Below are 20,766 nucleotides of genomic sequence, written 5' to 3' on the forward strand. Positions count from 1 at the left end.
AAAAAAAAAGAATCAAAAAAAGAAAAGGAGAGAAAAGTAAAAAAAAAAAAAATGTGAAAAAATGAATGTTGTGTTAGTGTACAATAAAAGTCAGCTTGCCGAATTATGGATTTAATGTTGAGATTTTGGTTAATAGTTGGACCATTTGTTGATAAATGTTATGCGTCATTCCTTCTTCTTAGATTGGTTAACATGAAATTAGAGGAGTTTGTGGTTTAGAAACTAACCGAAGTGATATTTCTTGGACTTGAACATTGATGCTTGATTATTATTTTTCTTGGTATCTTGGCAATGTGTTGGATAGAGCAGTTGCAACTATCGAATTTCGGTATCTGTTTACTGTTCTTATGCTTGAGGACAAGCATGGTTTAGGTGTGGGGGGAATTGATAGGTTGCAATTTTGTTATTTATTTTATTATTAATTTCCCCTATTACCTGACTTGATGTGAATTAATTATTAGATTCTACTCATTTTTCGTAATTTATATTTATTTCAGGGAGTAGAACAAAAATATCACAATCAAGGCCAATTTGACAATTATCAAGAAAGAGTTCAAGTAGCAGGCATCTAGGGACATTTTTGGAATATCAAACCACAACCCTTCTTGGTAATTGGCCCGCAGACAGCATTAAAAGGAGGAGGCCAAAGTCTTCTTTTTCCTCTCTCGGCTGGGCGGCGGAAGCCGCACAGTAGCCATTAGAATAGGAGCAATAGCTTAGTTTTTGATTTCTCATCTTTTAGTTTAGTCTTGCTTTTGACTTTTCCCTTGAATTTACTTTTTGGCTTGAGAAACGTACGAATGGCAGGCATTAGCAATTCTTAGCCTTGGACTTTTCTTGTTAGTTTTCCTTTGGCTTTTCTCCACGCAAGTGAGGAGGAAGCAACTTTTTCTTTTAGCTTTGACTTTTCCTCCTTGTACCGCTGGTATGGTTTTGCCATACGGATGCTGGGAATAATAAATAGACTCAATTGTAGCTTGCAACTTTCATTTGCGTTCTTACTATTCGACGAATTGCAACTTCCTGAAACGCAGATAATGGCCGCTGTTCCCTTTTCAATTTCCCGTGGATTTAGTTCATCAAATATGAACTAATTACACCACTCTAGTCAAGGAGCAACGAAGGCTCTGGTTCGCCTAAAAATTGTGAGATCGTTTTAATTTAATCTTTTCTTTTCATTTATTGGTATCCGCATATTTCTTGGTTGCTATGCTTATGGTTATTTAATTAATTGATTGTCTTGGATCCAGATAATTAGTTGATTGGATAATCTATTGTCAATTAGGGCATTAAATCCGTAATTGTTTAATTGCTCTAAAATAGTGGCAACTGGCATAATTAGACTTGTGTCAGGGGAATACGCGGGCTAATCTAAAATAACCCTGGTAGTGCGTTATTTGATTAGAATAGGGCTCCTCTAATACATAAGGCAATTGGGGAATTAAATTCTACGGGCGTACCTAGAATTATTTCTCAATTAGAGCAGTGATTAACGGGCGTACCTTAATCATCGACACAGTAAGGAGGGGTTGACTGTCATCGCTTGTTTGGCAGTTATAACCTATTTATTAGTAAATAATTGGAATTGCCTTTGCTTATCGATGATCAATTAGATGAACCATTGCTGAAGTTATTCCTTGGCTAGATCCTTAATTATCACTCATTTGATTTTAGTAATTTGTTATTTAATTTTTAGTAGTTTCTTAGATTTTATTCGCATTTATTTGATTGTCACTTTCTGCATAAAAACATCCCCCTTGTCACTGTGAACTTAAAAAAAAACAATTACTCCCAGTCTCTGTGGATTCGACCCTGCTCACCGCTATCTACAGAAATTAACTTTAGTTTGAGCAGGTTTTATTATTGCGCAGGCTGACAACCTGTCATGCAGCTAGGCGCCTGCCCGGGAGTGTTGACTCACGTATCTACATCGGGCTTGTGCTTACCAGCTGAGTATGAAAAAAGGAATTTTTAAAGGAAAATGTTTAGGAACCTCCACAATCTGGATGCTTATCGTGGTCCCTTCTTACTGTGCTGAAAATCGTGAAAGACGATCGTCTTTGGTCCGTCGAATTTTGTGTTTTACTCAGAAGATTGATCCCATCGAAGCTCAACGATACAACTAGGCATAACACAGGAATCATGCATAAATTTACACTCCAGAGGAAAAGGCACTTATCAGCTGTATGTAAGAAAAGCCTTCGCATCAACGTATCGAATTAATTGGAGATTCGCGTTAAGTTGTTGTCCTATCAGAGGCATCAACATTAATTAATTATGGGAGGAGAGGAGAGCGATGGATTGGATGGTACAAAAAAAAGGGAAGTATAAATGAGAGGTTTTGAATTCAAAATCTCACGCTTACACTAAAAATTTTTTTAATTATGCAGGAAGATGAGTCAAGTGGCATAGGAAGAGTGTACGAGTCGAAAGTTTTTAATTCGAGACTTCTCATTCATGCTTAAAACAAAAAAAAAAAAACTCAATTATAAACTATTGACCATAGGTTTATGTAAAAGGTGTTTACTGAATACTCATTAAAACATACTTCAAGTGTTAGATTTTTTTTTTTTAAAATAAAATTAATTAAAAAATATAAGAGAGGATAATAATCATAATCAGCGAAAGTGCACAGTTGACTGCGTATGGTCCGGGGCAAGGAAGTTGGATAGTTGAGAGACGCACTCAAGTTCAGACGCCACTCAGCCTGCCAAATAAATACTGTACTAAACAAATTAACAAGTTTTTGGTGGCCGCTGGGAATCAACTTTGGCAATCGTGAGAATCTGAACAAGATGAACAGCGTCAACTGATATAAGGGCGTACGGGATTTACCCACCTATCAAATTACCCATCAAGCTGCTCAATTAGACCACAAACTCGCACGTAAATGTTGAAGTCAAAGTATGCTCACTACTGTTCACTTTTCTCCTCCTCCTTCTCTATTTTTTTCTTCTATTTGGTGGAAAGTACTATATGTTGACTTTAGTTGAGTACATGATTGATGATTTGAACTTATTCCCCAAATATCTCTGTATGGGATACTCTACGTTTCGGCTGTGTATCCATTTAATCATATTTCATTAGCTTTCTGAACTTCTTTGGTAAAGTACCACTTTCATTAGCTTTAATTCACTCTTTTGGTCATCAATTCTGACACAAAATTTGAGGGTGTGGTATATCTATCACAACATAGAAAGTAGAACTGGGTTATATTTATGTGCCTAAACATGTTTAATTCTAAATGCTTTATGAAAAAAATAATTAGCTTAATGCAGTTGGCATGCTCATAAATTCAAACCCAACTTAAAGGACCTTCTAATAAGTCTTTATGAACTTAGCTTGATAAGTCAACGCAATAATTTTGTTATGAAACTAATAAAGGTGGATAATATATAAAATAGGGACAAGAAGATCAGTGAAAGAGATTATTTCTCGAAACGGATCGTCTGTTCCACACCCTATGCCATTCTTTATCCCACTTTTTATTATATTGCTATTTCTCTTATATAAATATCATGTTTTAGTTCTTTTTTATTTTCCTTAAAATTCAATAACTATTAATTGAATAAAAAATAAATACAATAGCTTCAAAAAAGCAATATATATAGTAGAAAATTAAAAAATATAGCAGAAAATTCATAAAAAATCTCATTTTTTATGAATTTTGATTTTTTGAGTTTGTTAAATTTTTTATATTATTCAATTAATAGTTATTAGATCTTAAAGAACTAAAACATGCTATTTATATAGGAGAAATAGCAATATAATAAAAAGTGGAACGGAGAATGATATAGCGTGTGGAACAGAAGATCCGTTGGCATTATTTCTTCCATTCAACTGTGTGTTCAAATGATCAAAGTTAGAAATGAGTTTTCCAAACGTTCTATTTATCGGTGATACAAGACTAAAAGTACAGGTACCAATATTAATACATATACATGAATTTCGCCGTTTAAACACATGAACTTAGTAGTTTCATATAGCAAAGTTTGAAAAGATACATAAAAATACTAATATAATGCATCTTATACGGAGATGCACGTTTTAATGTATCCATTAGGGCAGTCACACTCATTATTCACTAATTTGATAACAAATTCCAATCTATTAGTTACCCTATCTTTAATTCATTTATCAGGCAAGTTGATTTACCAAAGCGAATATAGATGATAGGTACATACCTTGGCGTGTCTGTATTGAGTCACGAAGTACAAATAGATAAGTTGTTGGAGTTACAGCCAGAATCGGGAACAAATTAATAGACGTTTAGAAGAATGCCAACTAATTAGGATGGTAGTAGTACTCGCCAAAAAAAAAAAAAAAATTCTTCTTTTTACTCACTTCTATGCCTGGGAAAGTTGAGATTTCGAATCATTTTGATACCATACGGCTTCCAGTGTTCCCAAGACAAGCAAAAAATTCAAATAATATTAGAATATAATTAAATAAAAAGGATAAAAAAAAATGCCCATTGTTGTCCTAATTAAGAAATGCAAGACAAACATATTTTGACTCCTAGTGGCCTCTCCTAAGTTGCTGATAAAAGACCAACAAATCAGCACTCAATTTCCACGCTAAAAATGCCATTAAGCAGTATCTTTAGTGATCAGTGGAGTTCCGCCAGCCCCCCCTCAATTGCCTAGCAGTCTTATAAATTGCCAGGCCAAACTCTGCATCACTACCCTAACAACTCAAAACAAAACCATTCCGTCCAGACCAAATATCCTCACTCGTCAGTTGAGGAGTTTGCATTTCTTGTCTCCGCAAGAAAAGTGCTTCTCCAACAACCCAAATAAACCCCGTGGTCAATCCCTTCCCCACAACCCAACCAAAAAAGGAAAGAGCAAAAAATCTCTGTGTTTCTCTTCTCTTCTCTTCTCTTCTGTATTAATTAGCTTTATTGCCTTATACCTACAGTCCGAGAGGTAGGTTTCTTGAACTTGCTTTTCTAGTATATACTGCATGCTTTCTTTCACGCTCGTACGTACACGCCAAAGAGATGTCTAAACTTGCATGATTTTTTTTTTCCTAAGGACCATTTGGGGCAAATTGATAAGCTAGCGAACTGATTTGGACAGCTTGTGGATTTTCTGCAGTGTTCTATAGATAGTCCTGGTACTTATTGTTAGAAGAAGAAGAAGATGTGGAGACTAAAGGTCGCAGAAGGTGATAACAGCCCTTATTTGTATAGCACCAATAACTTCGTTGGCCGGCAGATATGGGAATTTGACCCAAACGGGGGAAGCCCTGAAGAAAGGGAAGAAGTTGAGAATGCACGCGTTCAGTTTTGGAACAATCGCTACCAAGTTAAGCCCAGCGCTGATCTTCTCTGGCGCATGCAGGTTTCTATCTCACTTCTCAACAACATTAATTCTATTTCGTCCTAGGTTTTTTTTTTACTCCCCTAAGAAAATCCACTATTCCACATTTTTAATATTCTGCTTTTTGTTCTTTACTGAAGGCCGAAGGCTACAAACCCACGAGCTAGCTATAAATAAAAAGAGCTTGGCGAAGAAAAGAAATCAAGAAATAAACAAGTAATCTTTAATTAATACTACTTGAAAGAAAAAGAGAGAGCTATACAACAAACCCGCGAGCTTCCAAGTTTTAACTTTTAGGCTTTGGCAGTTGCCAAGTTGTAAAATATGCTACGTGCGCTAGCCGCTAGGGCTGTCAATTAGGGCTGAGCTCGGGCCTTACAAAGCTCGGCCCTTTCTTGGCCCGGCCATATTTGTCATTAATGTGCGCATGTATACGCATGTAATTTTACTTTGTTCCTTTTTAAGATTAAGAATCTCCTTTAAATTGCAAAGTATGCATGTTTTTAATTGTTCTATTTATATCTCTTCGAGTTTGTCTATATTTATTTAGAGTTTTGTAGTGGATCAAAATTTGGGCTCAAATTTCCTCCGTTCAAGACCACCCTAACTCAAACTTGCCAAAAGCCGACTTTGTGGAATGAATTTTTGTTCAACAGATTGTCGTAGAAATTAATATTATTAGATTATGTTGTAATAATAGTCTTAACTGCTAACTACCAGCCCGTCACTGGTCATTTGGTCCAGTAGTCATCACTCTCTTTGGTGATGCTGGAGAACTTGCCATCTTACGTGGCTGGTCTTCTGTCCCACGGAATAGTTCGAGCGGTCCGCTCCCCCTCCTTAGGATATGGCGACCTTTCTGACTTGTTCGCTCGGTGTGGAGTGGGACCTCTTCTCTCGGGCCGCAGGGAATTAGTCGGGCCCCGTAAGGATTGACCCGGATACCCTGTATTGACCAAAAAAAAAAAAAAAAGCTAACTACCAGCCCACTATATTGCATTTGCATGCAATGATGCAGTATCTCAGATAGTATTACAGCTTAAAGAACGATGTGATTTCCTTCTTGCCTGCATATAATATGTACTGATATAAGTACCATTACATCCATGTCTATTCATGATTCAGTAAAAGGTTATTATGAATGCTGACATAGTATGAATTTGATCAATTCCATGTTTCTTCACAAAACAAAAAAGTAAACATTTTGAGCTTGACTTAGCCCACTACCAAGCTTAGTATCCACATTTATTTGAGTTGGCTTTGACTGGTAAAGTTCCGAGCGAATATCCAACAGCAATAGTCAAAATACGACATCAGTTAAAGATTGAAATCGACAAAGCAAGGTTACAATCGTCAAGCAGGAAATAATTATGTTGGCTGATACTTTCAGAAAATGGCCATGGACCATCTATTCACTATCCATGTGTGAATTAATTTTGAGATGTACTTCCAATTCCCATTTATGTTTGAAAACCAAGTGCAGTAGGTGCTTTCAAATGGGATGTACTGCTTTTGTCGTCTATGAATATCAAAGAGAGAATTGACCGTACTGCTTTTCACTCTGACCTTATGTGTTGCTAAGCCAACTATTGATTACAAGTAAAGAAGCTATCATCATAATCTAGACGTGGAATTTTGTTTATCTCCGTCTAATTGGCATTTCTTGGTGATTAATCTCCTCTAATTAATGGCAGTTTTTACGAGAGAAGAATTTTAAGCAGAGCATACCACAAGTGAAAGTAGAAGATGGCCAAGAAATTACCCACGAGGTTGCCACTGTCGCTTTACGCAGGGCTGTTCACTTCTTCTCCGCCCTGCAGGCTAGTGATGGCCATTGGCCCGCGGAGAATGCTGGCCCTTTGTTCTTTCTTCCACCTCTGGTGAGCCTCTCTGCATCAAAGCAATGTTCAAAATCCCAATTAAAAGAATTTCTCAGTTTTCTAACATTTTTTACTTGAATGCAAAATGTAGGTCATGTGCTTGTATATAACGGGCCATCTTAACTCAATTTTCCCAGCAGAGCACCAGAAAGAAATTCTCCGGTACATTTATTGTCATCAGGTACATAGCTTCCCCCCCCCCCCCTCTCTTTTTTTCTTTTGGGCTGATGAAGCATAAAAATTAATTTAGTAAACTATCTTTCAGCCAATTTTTGGTTCGATTAATAACTAAAAATGCAGAATGAAGATGGTGGCTGGGGATTGCATATTGAGGGTCACAGCACAATGTTCTGCACAGCTCTAAGTTACATATGCATGCGGATTCTTGGTGAAGGACCTGATGGTGGTCTGAACAATGCCTGTTCTAGAGCTAGGAAATGGATCCTTGACCATGGTAGCGCCACAGCAATGCCTTCTTGGGGAAAGACTTGGCTTGCGGTATGAGCTACATGATCAATGATCATACTGAATCACCAAGAAGTTTTTTTTTATTCTATATTTTCACCAAAAGAATTTTGTCATTTACTTTGACACTAAAAAGTTCTTCTGAACTGTTTTATTGGCCCTAGATTCTTGGATTATTTGACTGGTCTGGGACCAACCCAATGCCCCCTGAATTTTGGATTCTTCCATCTTTTCTTCCTATGCATCCAGGTTAGTGAATTCTTGATGGTTTCTTTTTCTTCTTCTTCTTGGTTTTGTTTTGTTAGGGGCTGGACGGGGGAATCAGGAGCTCTACTTTTCTGAAAAATGGCTTTTATGTTTGTGTACTACTACAGTTCTACTTGATCAAACATGTCATCAAGAAAAAAAAAGTGAACATTAAACTCGGAGTTGCACGGTTGGTAGGAGATTCATCCAGCCTTGCTGGCAACTTGCTCTAGGAACCTATACTAGAAAGAAACGTGTCAAATTGTCAGATTAAGTCGAACTTGAACAACATGAACAATTCCAGAAACATGATAACTGTATAGTTTACATTCAGCTCGTTCAATTTTCAATTATCTTTTGCTGCTACTCTTCCTAAAACCACTTCTACTCTGTATTCTTTCACTACTCATTCATTTTGTACATGTTTTCTCTCGAGTGCAGCAAAAATGTGGTGTTACTGCCGAATGGTTTACATGCCAATGTCATATTTATATGGAAAAAGATTCGTAGGGCCAATTACACCCCTAATTTTACAGCTGAGAGAAGAGTTGTATGCCGAACCATATGATCAAATTGATTGGAGAAAAGTACGACATGTTTGTGCAAAGGTATAACTATGAGAGCAGCGGTCAATTGTTTTGTCCTCTTCCCTTACTTTAAATCTTCTGTCAATGCTTCCATTTTAATTTACAACTAATCCCTGAAACCTGTTTGTGCAGGAGGACCTCTATTACCCTCATCCCCTGATCCAAGATTTGATATGGGACAGTCTCTACATTTGTGCTGAGCCTCTTCTGACTCATTGGCCTTTTAATAAGCTGAGAGAGAGGGCTTTGCAGACTACCATGAAACACATACATTATGAAGATGAGAACAGTCGGTACATCACAATTGGATGTGTTGAGAAGGTGAGGCGGCAAACATTAGAAGGAGATAGCTCCCATATTATCACGACACTGTCTGGCCTTTCAGTTTCAGGTTAATGATTGGTACAATATGCTGATACATAATTAAACTTTCTAGGTTTTATGCATGCTTGCATGTTGGGTTGAGGACCCAAATGGGGATTACTTCAAAAAACATCTTGCTAGGATTCCTGACTACATATGGGTGGCTGAAGATGGAATGAAGATGCAGGTTAGCAAGAATGCATTTTGATTTGAATTATCCACTGGATATTGTATAGGTATCCTGTTGGTGCTGATGCATGCCATGTTTTGCTTGGAATCAATGTTATAATCACTTTGGTTCTTCCAGCATTAACCATTTCACTTGCTGAGCATCTCTGTTGCACTGAAACGCAGAGTTTTGGCAGCCAAGAGTGGGATACTGCCTTTGCCCTTCAAGCACTTCTTGCTAGTGATCTAACTGAAGAAATAGAAGAAACTCTTCGAAAAGGACATGATTTCGTCAAGAAGTCTCAGGTTTCAATTTTTAATAAGATTCTGGCGTTACTTACAGTTTATTTGCATTCTGCTGTTAAGACATTAAATTTAGTTATTCATGTGACCCTTGACTTGTTATAGGTGACGGATAATCCTTCCGGTGACTTTAGAAGCATGCACCGCCATATCTCTAAGGGATCATGGACCTTTTCAGACCAAGATCATGGCTGGCAAGTTTCTGATTGTACAGCTGAAGGATTAAAGGTATTTAGCTCAACCAAAAGCCTCTTTGCAGTTCGAACCATTAAATGAAATACAGTTACTCCAGATTCTCATCAAACGGTCTTGACTCTTACTTGAATTATCAGTGTTGTCTCCTGTTCTCTACAATGCCTCCTGAAATTGTTGGTGAAAAACTGGAGCCAGAAAGACTCTATGATGCGGTCAATATATTGCTCTACTTACAGGTAAACATATTGCTCTTTCCTACTTCCCCGTAAACCCATCTGCTTGCTTTCTCATATACTAAAACTGAAGCGTGTCATTTTTCTGTTGCTGATTTTATTAGTTGATTCTTTGCTGTCAATGACTCAATTTTGTATTGCACAATTACAGAGTAAAAATGGTGGTTTATCAGCATGGGAGCCTGCAGGGGCGCAAAAATGGCTAGAGGTAGCTTCTCAATAACAAGAAGAACAGAACAGTGGTTTAAATTTGAAATTTTAGGAGTAAATTGATTTCTTTTTCTGTGTTTGTCTTCGCAGCTACTCAATCCAACTGAATTCTTCGCCGACATTGTTGTTGAGCATGAGTAAGATTTCTCTGCCCCCTTTTTCTCCCTGCAAACTCTGCATCCTTAGTTTTGCTCATTCAGGATCCATGATAACGAGTGCAGGTACGTTGAGTGCACTTCATCAGCAATCCATGCTCTTATTCTGTTCAAAAAACTATACCCTGGACATCGCAAGAAAGAGATAGAAAGCTTCATTACCAATGCTTCTAAATATCTTGAAGATGTTCAGATGCCTGATGGTTCATGGTATAATCCTCTTTCAGGCTACTAAACTGTGGGTAATGTAGCTTCCCGTAATTTCAATCATCTAACACAATAATCATTTACAGGTATGGAAATTGGGGCGTGTGCTTCACATACGGAACCTGGTTTGCTCTTGGAGGACTTGCAGCAGCAGGGAAGACATATGACAATTGCCAAGCTGTTCGCAAAGCAGTTGAATTTCTCCTGAAATCTCAGAGGAATGATGGTGGCTGGGGAGAAAGCTATCGGTCCTGCCCTGAAAAGGTAATGCATATGAAACTGATAGCATGATGCAAATAATGAGAAAATCGCAAAGTGGCAAGTCTTTTAACCATATTTTCTCATAAACAGAAATACGTTCCTCTCGAGGGAGAACAATCAAATTTGGTGCACACAGCCTGGGCAATGATGGGGCTAATTCATTCTGGACAAGTAGGTTTCTTGTTAAAGTTAGATGCAGTTTCAATAAATACCAGGGTCGTCTTTCCATAATAACCTGTTATATTTCATTTTGACAGGCGGGTAGAGACCCTAGGCCGCTCCACCGTGCAGCAAAGCTATTGATCAATTCTCAGATGGAAAATGGAGATTTCCCACAGCAGGTAAGGCTGGAAAGCACTACAAAGTTTCCATTCCACGTTCATACGTAGATATGCCTCAGACATTTAAGTACAAGAAGGAAAAGAAACACATCCAGAACGGAGGATACTATGGATAGATATATGAGCAAATTGCAGAGGAGTACTTATTTATTGTTCATGTTACTTTATCTTTGCAGGAAATCACTGGAGTTTTCATGAAGAACTGCATGTTACACTATGCAGCATACAGGAATATATATCCATTGTGGGCTTTAGCAGAATACAGGAAAAGGGTTCAATTGCCAACCAATTGAGATCTGTTCAAATCATAATATTGTATATTGCTATTCCTATTCTGTATTCGGGGCAAAGATGTGTTCCCAGAAAAACCGGTTGCTGAATAAATTTGTTCATAAGTTGGCTCTTGATGTATGAGAAATAATCTTCATTTACTTATATCAACCTTGTCAATAGAATTGTGCAGTATTATCTTGTTAGACTTAATTGGGCCTACAGAACCTGCAGTTTAAAGAAAATGGGCCTCCTGACCCTCGAGCTTTATGAGGGCTCAAAGCTGTATAGGTTTGAGATTAGAACGAACCGGTTGTTGATCTGAATAAAGGGCGTCTCATAAATTTATATATATATATATATATATATATATATATGTCCAGTCAAATGATTAAATTGAAGTGGTATTTTGCTGAATAGAGGGAACATAACAAAAAGGTACGGCAGCTACTTTGCAATTTGAGGACCGTGATTGTGCATAGCAGCTTTGTATCTGCAAACAGGACCTGTGGATTATACCAAAAAATAAGAAATCTACAAGAAAAAAAAAAAAAAAGAGATAGAGAGAGTTGGATGATTCTGTTGTTCAATCAACAAAACTAGTGCATGTATCAGTATCTTACATTCGAAACTAAAGTCCCGTTTGGCAAGTAAGTTTTTTGGATGTTTGTCTAAAATTTTACTGTAACTTACTGTAGAAGTTTTTTAAAATTTTTTTGAAATGTATAAATTTTTGAATATTTTGAAATGTATAGCTTAAGAACTTTAAGAAGCTTTTTGACGTTACTATAACTAAAGTTTTTAAAAATTTTGTAACAGACAAACTTGGTAAAAAACTCAAGTGCCAAACAGGACCTAAGTAAACCACTCCCTTTCTTTTCTTTTTTCTTTTTTGCTTCATTAGATAGCATATTGAAATAATACATTAGGCATCTATCACGGTTCGACTCTCCCCGAATTAATGCGCTAAGCATCCTAAGAGGCGAGCTCTGCTCAGCCGCAGGGATTAGTTTGGGTGATTCCAAGATACCCTGTATCGACCAAATATATATATATATATATATATATATTGTGAAATAAATTTTTTTTAAAAATACCATAAAAAATTTTTTAAAAAATACCATAAAATACCATATATATTTTTTAAAAAAATTTTTTTGGCACAACTTGGCGGAAACTTTCATCCAGTGATCCTTCGATTGCTAAGCCACTCTAAATTTTATTCCTTCTAATTTGCTGCCAATTTTGAGCACAAAAAACACCATAAAATTAACAAAAAAAAAAATTTAACGATAACACTTTAATCGAAAACAGGAAGAGGGTATATATAGATTTTTAAATTATGGGGGGTTGTGTGATGAAGTACCAAACCACATAGGAATAAAAAAGATAATTTACTTTGATTATTTGTGCTGCGAAGTTGTACTAATAGAAAACCTATTCAATTTATAGTAGAAATGCCCAACTAAGAAAACGAAAAGTCTGCAATCAAAAATGGATGCCTGAGGGGTGATGCATCCATCACTGCTGACAACATTGCAGTTTGCATCAACTCAAAAGTTCAAACGTCAAAGATGATAACCAGTATTGCATCATCTATCTATTTATGTATTTCAAGCACATCGGCTGCTGCCCCCGACTGACAAAACTCGTTATTCTATTTAGTCCATTTGCTTTTTATTTCTACTCTCCGTTCTTCTAGATTCCACTGCAGAAAGAGAACCGGGATGGAAGGCACAAGTTTCTGGCCCCAGTCATATTCTCTGAACTCCTGAGGATGAGTTTAAATGCCTCGGAAAAATCCAAAGAGAGAAGCCTAGTCAGTGGAGTGAGAGTGTGAAAGATGAAGGTTCGTTTGAGAACCTGAACCTTAGCCGCGTCGATTAGCTCAGAAGCCGCAAGTGCTTACCTCGTATGTGCAGTGCATATTTCCCCATTATTTTTCTTCCCGTGTCGTATTAAGAGGGTGGCGGCGGCGTGTGCGTTTAAAGGCTAATGGCGAGCCAAATGCTGACTTGCCTTGCTCGGCCTATGAAAATGTCGAACGGTAGTCCACCGCATGAGCGCGTGGGGGAAATGTTTCTGTTTTATTTTCATCACTTTATCGGAAATTAAATTCCACGCGAATTAGCCACTCCAAATTCGACTTGCATGAATTATACACCACTTTACTGCACGTGCTGTTTAGATTCATCCACGTGGTTTTTCTTTTCTTTTCTTCTCTTGTTTTTCTTTTGGCACATGAATTCTCTTTTGTGAATGTAGGACATTACTGTTTGTATGTTTAGATATTTGATCATTTAGGAAAGCATTTATGCTTGTATAACAGTTCTGCAATTTTTTTTTTATTTTTTATCTCATATGTATCAATATTAAAAAGCATTACACTAATTATCCTAGATAATATTTCAAATAATCACAATTGCATTTGAAATGCAATTTTCCGTGCAATTTAAGAGTATGCTTTTTATTGACACATTTTTTAATTATTTTTTTACTTCACATATATATATATATATATATTAAATTATTATAGTAATTTTTTAATAAAAAATTCACAAAAAAAATGCAATCCCGGCAAATTATTGCTAAGTTAAATGTCTTTTCGCTCGGAAACTTTGGGTTGATGGTGACATGAAAGTCATTGTCAGTTTGGATGTATTTTGCTTTAGAAATGTTTGCTTACACTTATACTACCAATAAATATCAGCCGTCAGAGAGCGTGCGCTCCAAAATTTAAACCACGCGCTCTAAATCTTAACAAAGAGGTAAAGTTGAAGAAAGGTTCGCAGTCTTCGTCAAAGTAACGTAGTCAACAATCCCCCAAAGGCAAAAGCAACCAGTCGGGGCATGCCTTGTCTTATAGCTCATCCCTGAGTCATTCGCACACCATATGTCGCTATGGCTTACGCGATTACAGACGTGAGAACCCAGAAGCTGCCTCCTCCAGCTCTTTCTCTTCATTTTCTTGATTCACAAGAAAATTGAGGTCAAAGCATCCCAAAAATCTTCACTCACAAACCTTACTAACCTAACCTATATATATCGCACAAAAACTCCACTTTGCAACTCACTTCCCATTTTTTCCTCGCATCCAAAAACCAACACCTGATACTACTCTTGCTACCTCTCTACACTCTTACATCTCCACATCCAACTCTGCACCTAAGAAGGATAAATCCGTAGCAATCCTACAAAGTCTATACACATCCAATTCTGCACCTAAATTAATTATCTCATCAAGAAAAGAAACTATACTCGTACATTCGTCGTAGCCATGACGGTGAAGAGAAGCAGAGAAGAAGCTCTAGCAGCAGAGACTGTAGAAGAAACCGCGGCCATTAATCTTCTGATGCTTCTTTCTCGAGTAGGGGAGGCTACCACTTCTGCTGCAGCCGACCAGGCGGCAACCCCATCGGGTCGTGTTTTCGAGTGCAAGACATGCAACAAGAAATTTCCCACGTTTCAAGCGCTAGGCGGCCACCGGGCAAGTCACAAGAAGCTTAAACTCATGGCGGAACTTCTCACTCAACCCAGCAATTCGCCGCGGAAGCCTAAGAAGCACGAGTGCCCCTTTTGCGGACTCGAGTTTCCCTTGGGACAAGCTCTGGGGGGTCATATGAGACGACATCGTGCTGCCATATTGGAGGGAAGGCGTGAAATCGATGAATCACACGGCCGGAAGGTCGCGGTTCCAGTCCTGAAGAGGTCCAATAGTAGCAAGAGAGTTTTTGGGTTGGACTTGAACTTGTCGCCTTTCGAGAATGATTTGCGGCAACTGATGAAGGAACCCCTCCGTTGAATTCTTCCATTCAACTCTCTTTAGATATTGATGTCTAACATTTGTTCCATTTTTTTCTTTTAAAAAAAAAAAAATTGGTTATCAATTCATTACTTTGGTTAAAATAAAGGTACATGTGTACATAACCCTGCTGTTATTTTATAGTACCAAGTTTTGGAGCACAGTATGAATTTTGCTCTTTTGCTCTTCTTTGGATTCCTCCTTATTAATTATAAGATAAAATGGACATTGCATCCCCTTCTCGTTGACGAACTAGATTTGGATGAATGATTAAGCATTATTGAATATGCGGTGAGATTGAGTTAATATATATTTTGAATGGCAAAAGAGCCACACTGTCCACACGTTGCATGTCCACGAAGATAGATGTGGCCAGTGCCAATCGTTGTTAAAGAAAAACAACGGATTTTAGGCAGGCATCAACCTTGTGTACGTTTAGGGTTTAGACCCATGAGTAAGGTTTGGTTTGATTTGTGGCTGCGGAGTTGTTTTATTTTGTTTCTCTGACAAAAAATTATATGTTAAGCGCAAAATAAATTCAAAGAAATGCTTAGAAAGTGCAGACGAGGCTTTTGATTTATTGGTGTGGAAAAGTTGGAAGTTCTAAGTAATACTACGAAGCCATTAGCTCAACTTGAACTAGTCTTCCACAAAATCTTAACATCAATATATATGATATGTAACGAGGTACAAGGACGCTAACAAATCGAAAGTTGTTGCTGTGATAAATTTTTGGTTGGCGAATGAAATGTAAAGAACAAAGCTCAGCTCCGCTTATTTCGAGGAACATTCTTTCAAATTCAAGATATAGAATTTAGGAGAGTTTTTTTGCTAAAATAACACTCTTGCTGAAAGATATTTCCAATGTGATTCAGAGACCAATATATAATAGCAAGGTCAATAATGGTAGAATTTATTTTAAATAATTATAAGGAAATTATAAAAGTTATTCCATTTTCTTGTGCCTCTATAATAAAAAAAAATTAATTTTTAGTTCATGTTGGAAACTATAAACTAGGCTAGAACTTTCCTATTAAGAAACATTGGGAATATTTTTAGCAAGAGTATTATTTTGACAAAAAACTTGAATTTATAAAGCAAAACTTTGTTTCTTATTTAATGTCTAAAAGGCAGTGAAGCCACATTACTCGACCTAATTACTAGGTCTTTAGTATACAAAATATTTACAGAGTTTAACGCAAAAATGCGATTTCATGTACAAGGAGTTCTTTTTTTTTTTTTTTTTTTGTGTGCTTGTTGGACATCATTTAATCTCATTAACACAAGCAAAGCAGAGGCTGAGCATTAACCCAAGTTTCCAAGTATTTCTTCTTCCATGGCCAAGCTTAATACTACCAAAATCTAATTCAACCGGCAGGAATATCAATTAGATGATCATGAAACCCTATTCAACTTTTATTATACACTCCCGATTCCCCTATCGGCTTGAAGTCTTTCTTAAGAAAAAGAAAAAGAAAACAAACCAGGCTTAATTTGTTTGATGAAACCATAAAGCTCAAGCATAAGCTATATATTTCGGAGAAAATAATAGTTTGGCTCCCGCGCTAGATGTACGAAAACAAAAAATGCACGAGCTAACAAAAAGTCATTGGAGCCACCAGCCCACCACCAAGAACTTAAGTGACATAAGTTGTCGGCAATGTGGAAGGTTAAGAGTTCAATTCTTACCTCCCATCAAATTTGTCACTATATATCGCTGCCTTCAGTGGCTTTCTCTAATGGTGATTTAACTTCCACAGACTCTCTCTCCCCTTAGATTAGGATAGATTATATTATAGAAATATTATCATTGTAATAAAAAAAAAAAAACAGAAAGTCATTGGCAACCCGCCAATTAAAGAACGTGCGTAACTAATTTATCCGTTAATAACAAAATGAAAAGTCAAAATACACGTTATACAATCCACATGGTTTCATCTGATGATGACAAATGCATTAAGTGCTACACATGTTTCGTGTAACGCGAACAAAGTTTCCTAAAGGTTTCACCAAAGTTTCTGCTTGACATCATGGAATATGCCCATTGGCAGCAACCAAATTTTTATATTAAAAATTTTATATTTGCGAATAAAATCAAAAAATGGACCAAGTTACTCAATTTGAGCTCGAATTGCTAAGAGATCATTGAGTTTGGTCCGTCAGCTAAATTCGAACCAAGCTCGACTCGCTTAGCATATATAATGGAGCCTTTGAGATGTACATGTATAAAACTCAATCAAACTTAGCTTGATTAATGAATAAGTCAAATTTAAATACAATTTTAAACTCCTTAACACAGATAGACAAGCTTGAGCATTTGATTGCTAATTAGACTCATTCACACTTCTGTTTCTGATTTAAGATTTTTGAAAATTTTCTGAGATAAAAGTAAACTATAAAAAACATTTCTACATGATATCAAATTCTCAAGCTTGGGGGCAAGTAATTTATATTATAATAACTTCTTACGGTTAAATTATTAATATAAATAAAAAATTTTAAAATTCATAGAGGGCAAATGAAATTGTCAAATTTGAGATTGTGTGCATTGAATAATCCGTTGGTCATGTGAATGTAATGTTGTTCAAAAACACAAGAATTTCCAAGTGTAGAAGTGGAATATTAGTCGGCGACAAATACAACATCGTGGCTCGATTGTGACCTGAACTCATGTTATATTATTTTTGTTATCCATTAAATTTTACGACCAGGCAAGTGTGAAATGAGGTCCCGAATCGTAGGAAAGCTCCAAGAGTAAGCAAGAATTAGACTTGGATAAAAAGCCACATCCTAAAAGCTATGAATTAAACACGAAGCTTCGGCTTAGAAAAGGTCACCGCGTAACTTGAACCGGCGTTCCACTCCTCCCCTGCCGCTTATTACTATAGATAGATTGGTACGCATATTATTATCATTTTTATTTATTAAATTGAATGATAAAACAAATTATGGAAGCACAAATAATTAAAAAATGGTGTGTAAATAATATTTTTCAAAATAAATAATTCTAACCGACTTCTACTTGTGCAGTTGTGCTTGTGCTCTAAGGGTTTGAAAATAGCCAAATACAGAAAGATAGCTATATTTGGATAGCAAATTTTTCCAAAAAAATTTTTGCTAGCATCATAAGCGTATTTCTCAATTCACCTTTTTATATTCTCAACCGCCTTTTTATCTCACATACATCATATCACAAAAATATATTTGCTGATCATAACACTCTTCTATATGTGTTTGGAAAATGTTAGATTGTTTGGGAGAATTTTTTTGAAAAAGTACCGTAATACTTTTTCAGTGTAATATATGTGAGATAAAAAAAATGGTCGAAAAATATATTAATCATTCGAGCAAATAATCTCTATATTATATATACTGATAGTGTATACGCTATCATCATTGAATCTATGATATACATGCAAAAGCTAGAGTTCAAATTCAAATTTTACATAATTATCATTCATCCAAAACTGACAATATATACATTATTAAATGTAGGAAAGATTAGAGTCCATTTGGATTGCTATTTTTAGGATTTTTTTTTTGTCAAAAAATATACTATAGTAATTTGGTATATATAAGATAAAAAAATAACTGAAAAATATATTTATGAAAACATAAAAATTTTTCTCCCGAAAATCACAGTCCAGAATCTTCTTCCAAACAACACAGAAGTACATGAAGAATACAGAGAATGTCATTCATGGTACCAAGGAAAACTCCCAGAAAGTAAAAAAAAAAAAAGTCAAGCAGTCAACCAATACCTTCATTCCACGCGTTCTAGGTGGAAGTAAGTAGCAGTCCTAAGTGTTGGCCTGTGATTAATCTATCCAAATTTTTTCACAAAAAAAAAAAAAAAAAATGAAGAAGTACTCTTTAGACTTGAGACTTTCCCAGTCCCCACGCGGCCACACTCGTCAGTTAATTGAAGATAAATCTGCCAAAGGTTCTAGATTTGTTAAACAAACCCCTGAAGGAAAACTATTACTCTACTGTAGTTTTCCCAGCCACCGACTCAGACCGTTACCTACCTTATTAGTTTCCAGTTGTAGTCAGCAACCAAAACCTGACGGCTACTCATTTTACATTTTTTCCCTTTGAGGCAGGATATTTTTTTTTTACCATAAGCCCGAAGACTTTTCGAGGCAGGATATTTGATTCACACATAAACACACACACACACACACACACACACACACACACACACACATATATATATATATATATATATAATAATAATAATAATACAGTACTAACAAGCTTACTAGATACACATTGGATTTCTTAGTTTACAAGGAAACAATAAAGGGATCATGGGAAAGTATGCAGAAAATTCACTCCCTCAACTTCATCACATACGTACTGCAATTTCAGTTGTCCACTCCTGCTTTTGTCATCAACTACTAGAAGCCTACTGCCTTGTATATATATAACACAACTTCAAACTATACTCGTCATAACTTTTATTAGTCCTGCTTCTGCCAGGGGAATATATGTATCATTAGACCTACTCAGTTTCTTGAGCACATAAATTAGTACCGCTATACTAGATGACCGTAAAGAGAAGCAGAGAAGACAGGGAGGTTGAGGCATTCGCCATGGCCAATTGCTTGATGCTCCTCTCTAACATGGCCAAAACTACTTCCTCTCCTCCGTCGTTGGACCGAGTTTTCACTTGCAAAACGTGTAACAAGCAGTTTTCATCGTTCCAGGCGCTCGGGGGCCACCGGGCTAGCCACAAAAGGACTAGACTGGTGGCTGCAGATGGCCTTCATGATCAGAATCACTCACCTGCTAAGCCAAAGACGCATGAATGCTCCATCTGTGGCCTTGAGTTCCCTTTAGGCCAAGCTCTAGGAGGGCATATGAGACGACACCGTAATGATGGTACAGCCGGTGATAAATCCGAAGAAACACAGTCAGGTTCTCAGAAATCCAATAGCCATAGCGATAGTCATAGAGCTTTGCTGTTAGATTTGAACTTAACCCCTCGTGAGAATGAATTCAAGTTTGGTAGGTTGGATTCTTTTATGTAAAATTTCCTAACTTTTTCTAGTCATCGGAGTAGTTCTTTCCCCTTTTTAATTTTGGATGCAGCTCTTGTTCATTCATTCTCGACACATGTATATACATACAGAGGCGTATAGAGAGCTATTATTCTGGTGTAGTGGATACAGTAGACAGTTTGTTTTTCTTGTCTGGTGGGGAATAGCATTATCGACTCTTTATTCTCGAATCAGACCGATACTTCTTGAAGTCCTCTATTTAATATTGTTCTTCAAGGGCAGTGCAAAATACTGAAAACATCAATTTCTATCTTTGTCAAGACTGACTGAAACTGGATGTTGCCACAATCCAAGAAACTGAAATTCGATGACATATTTCAAGGAACTCAAATGATATCCATAAAACAAACATGGTGTCCCACAAAATTTTAGCATCAAATCGTCGAATTTCAAGAGCTGATTTTTATCTTTATGGTAAACTACAACTCCTCCCAGTGCTGGGAAGTACATCTGATCGATACACAGAATCCCAGACACTTTCTTGCTGTTGGATGACTTGTAACAAGTTCTGTGCTAGCCCCTGAAGGGAGAAATTTGAACAACAGAAAATTACTTACAATTACATAAGAATCTCAATAGCGTAACCAGCAACAACAAAATTCCCCAAATGCTTCACATTGGGCTTGGCAGGCAGGAATTATTACGACTTAGGCAATGCATCGCTTGAGAAGAACGATCCTGGTTCAAACTTCA

At 36.7% G+C, this 20,766-nt stretch overlaps 2 protein-coding genes across 3 annotated transcripts; both read left to right on the top strand.

The window, feature by feature from the left end:
- The first annotated feature begins 4,676 nt into the window (after positions 1-4,676).
- On the top strand, positions 4,677-11,421 carry LOC113723300 (beta-amyrin synthase 2). 2 transcript variants are annotated; one of them, XM_027246466.2, is made up of 19 exons: positions 4,677-4,928; positions 5,037-5,345; positions 7,019-7,204; positions 7,296-7,385; positions 7,505-7,702; positions 7,834-7,918; positions 8,357-8,523; positions 8,635-8,823; positions 8,939-9,052; positions 9,220-9,339; positions 9,442-9,564; positions 9,669-9,767; positions 9,916-9,972; positions 10,065-10,111; positions 10,196-10,339; positions 10,423-10,600; positions 10,688-10,768; positions 10,855-10,938; positions 11,115-11,421. In XM_027246466.2, the coding sequence occupies exons 2-19, from the start codon at positions 5,145-5,147 to the stop codon at positions 11,229-11,231; spliced, it is 2,280 nt and encodes a 759-aa protein (XP_027102267.1). In that variant the 5' UTR covers positions 4,677-4,928; positions 5,037-5,144; the 3' UTR covers positions 11,232-11,421. The 2 variants fall into 2 exon arrangements, with proteins under 2 accessions (XP_027102267.1, XP_027102268.1); XM_027246467.2 differs by having other exon boundaries at positions 5,100-5,345.
- Positions 11,422-14,262: 2,841 nt separating this feature from the next.
- Positions 14,263-20,263, top strand: LOC113742646 (uncharacterized). Its single transcript, XM_072047403.1, has 2 exons — positions 14,263-15,007; positions 19,558-20,263. The coding sequence occupies exons 1-2, from the start codon at positions 14,486-14,488 to the stop codon at positions 20,041-20,043; spliced, it is 1,008 nt and encodes a 335-aa protein (XP_071903504.1). The 5' UTR covers positions 14,263-14,485; the 3' UTR covers positions 20,044-20,263.
- The last annotated feature ends 503 nt before the right edge of the window (positions 20,264-20,766 follow it).

The sequence above is a fragment of the Coffea arabica genome, chromosome 1c (genome assembly GCF_036785885.1).
Source record: "Coffea arabica cultivar ET-39 chromosome 1c, Coffea Arabica ET-39 HiFi, whole genome shotgun sequence".
Lineage (NCBI taxonomy): Eukaryota > Viridiplantae > Streptophyta > Magnoliopsida > Gentianales > Rubiaceae > Coffea > Coffea arabica.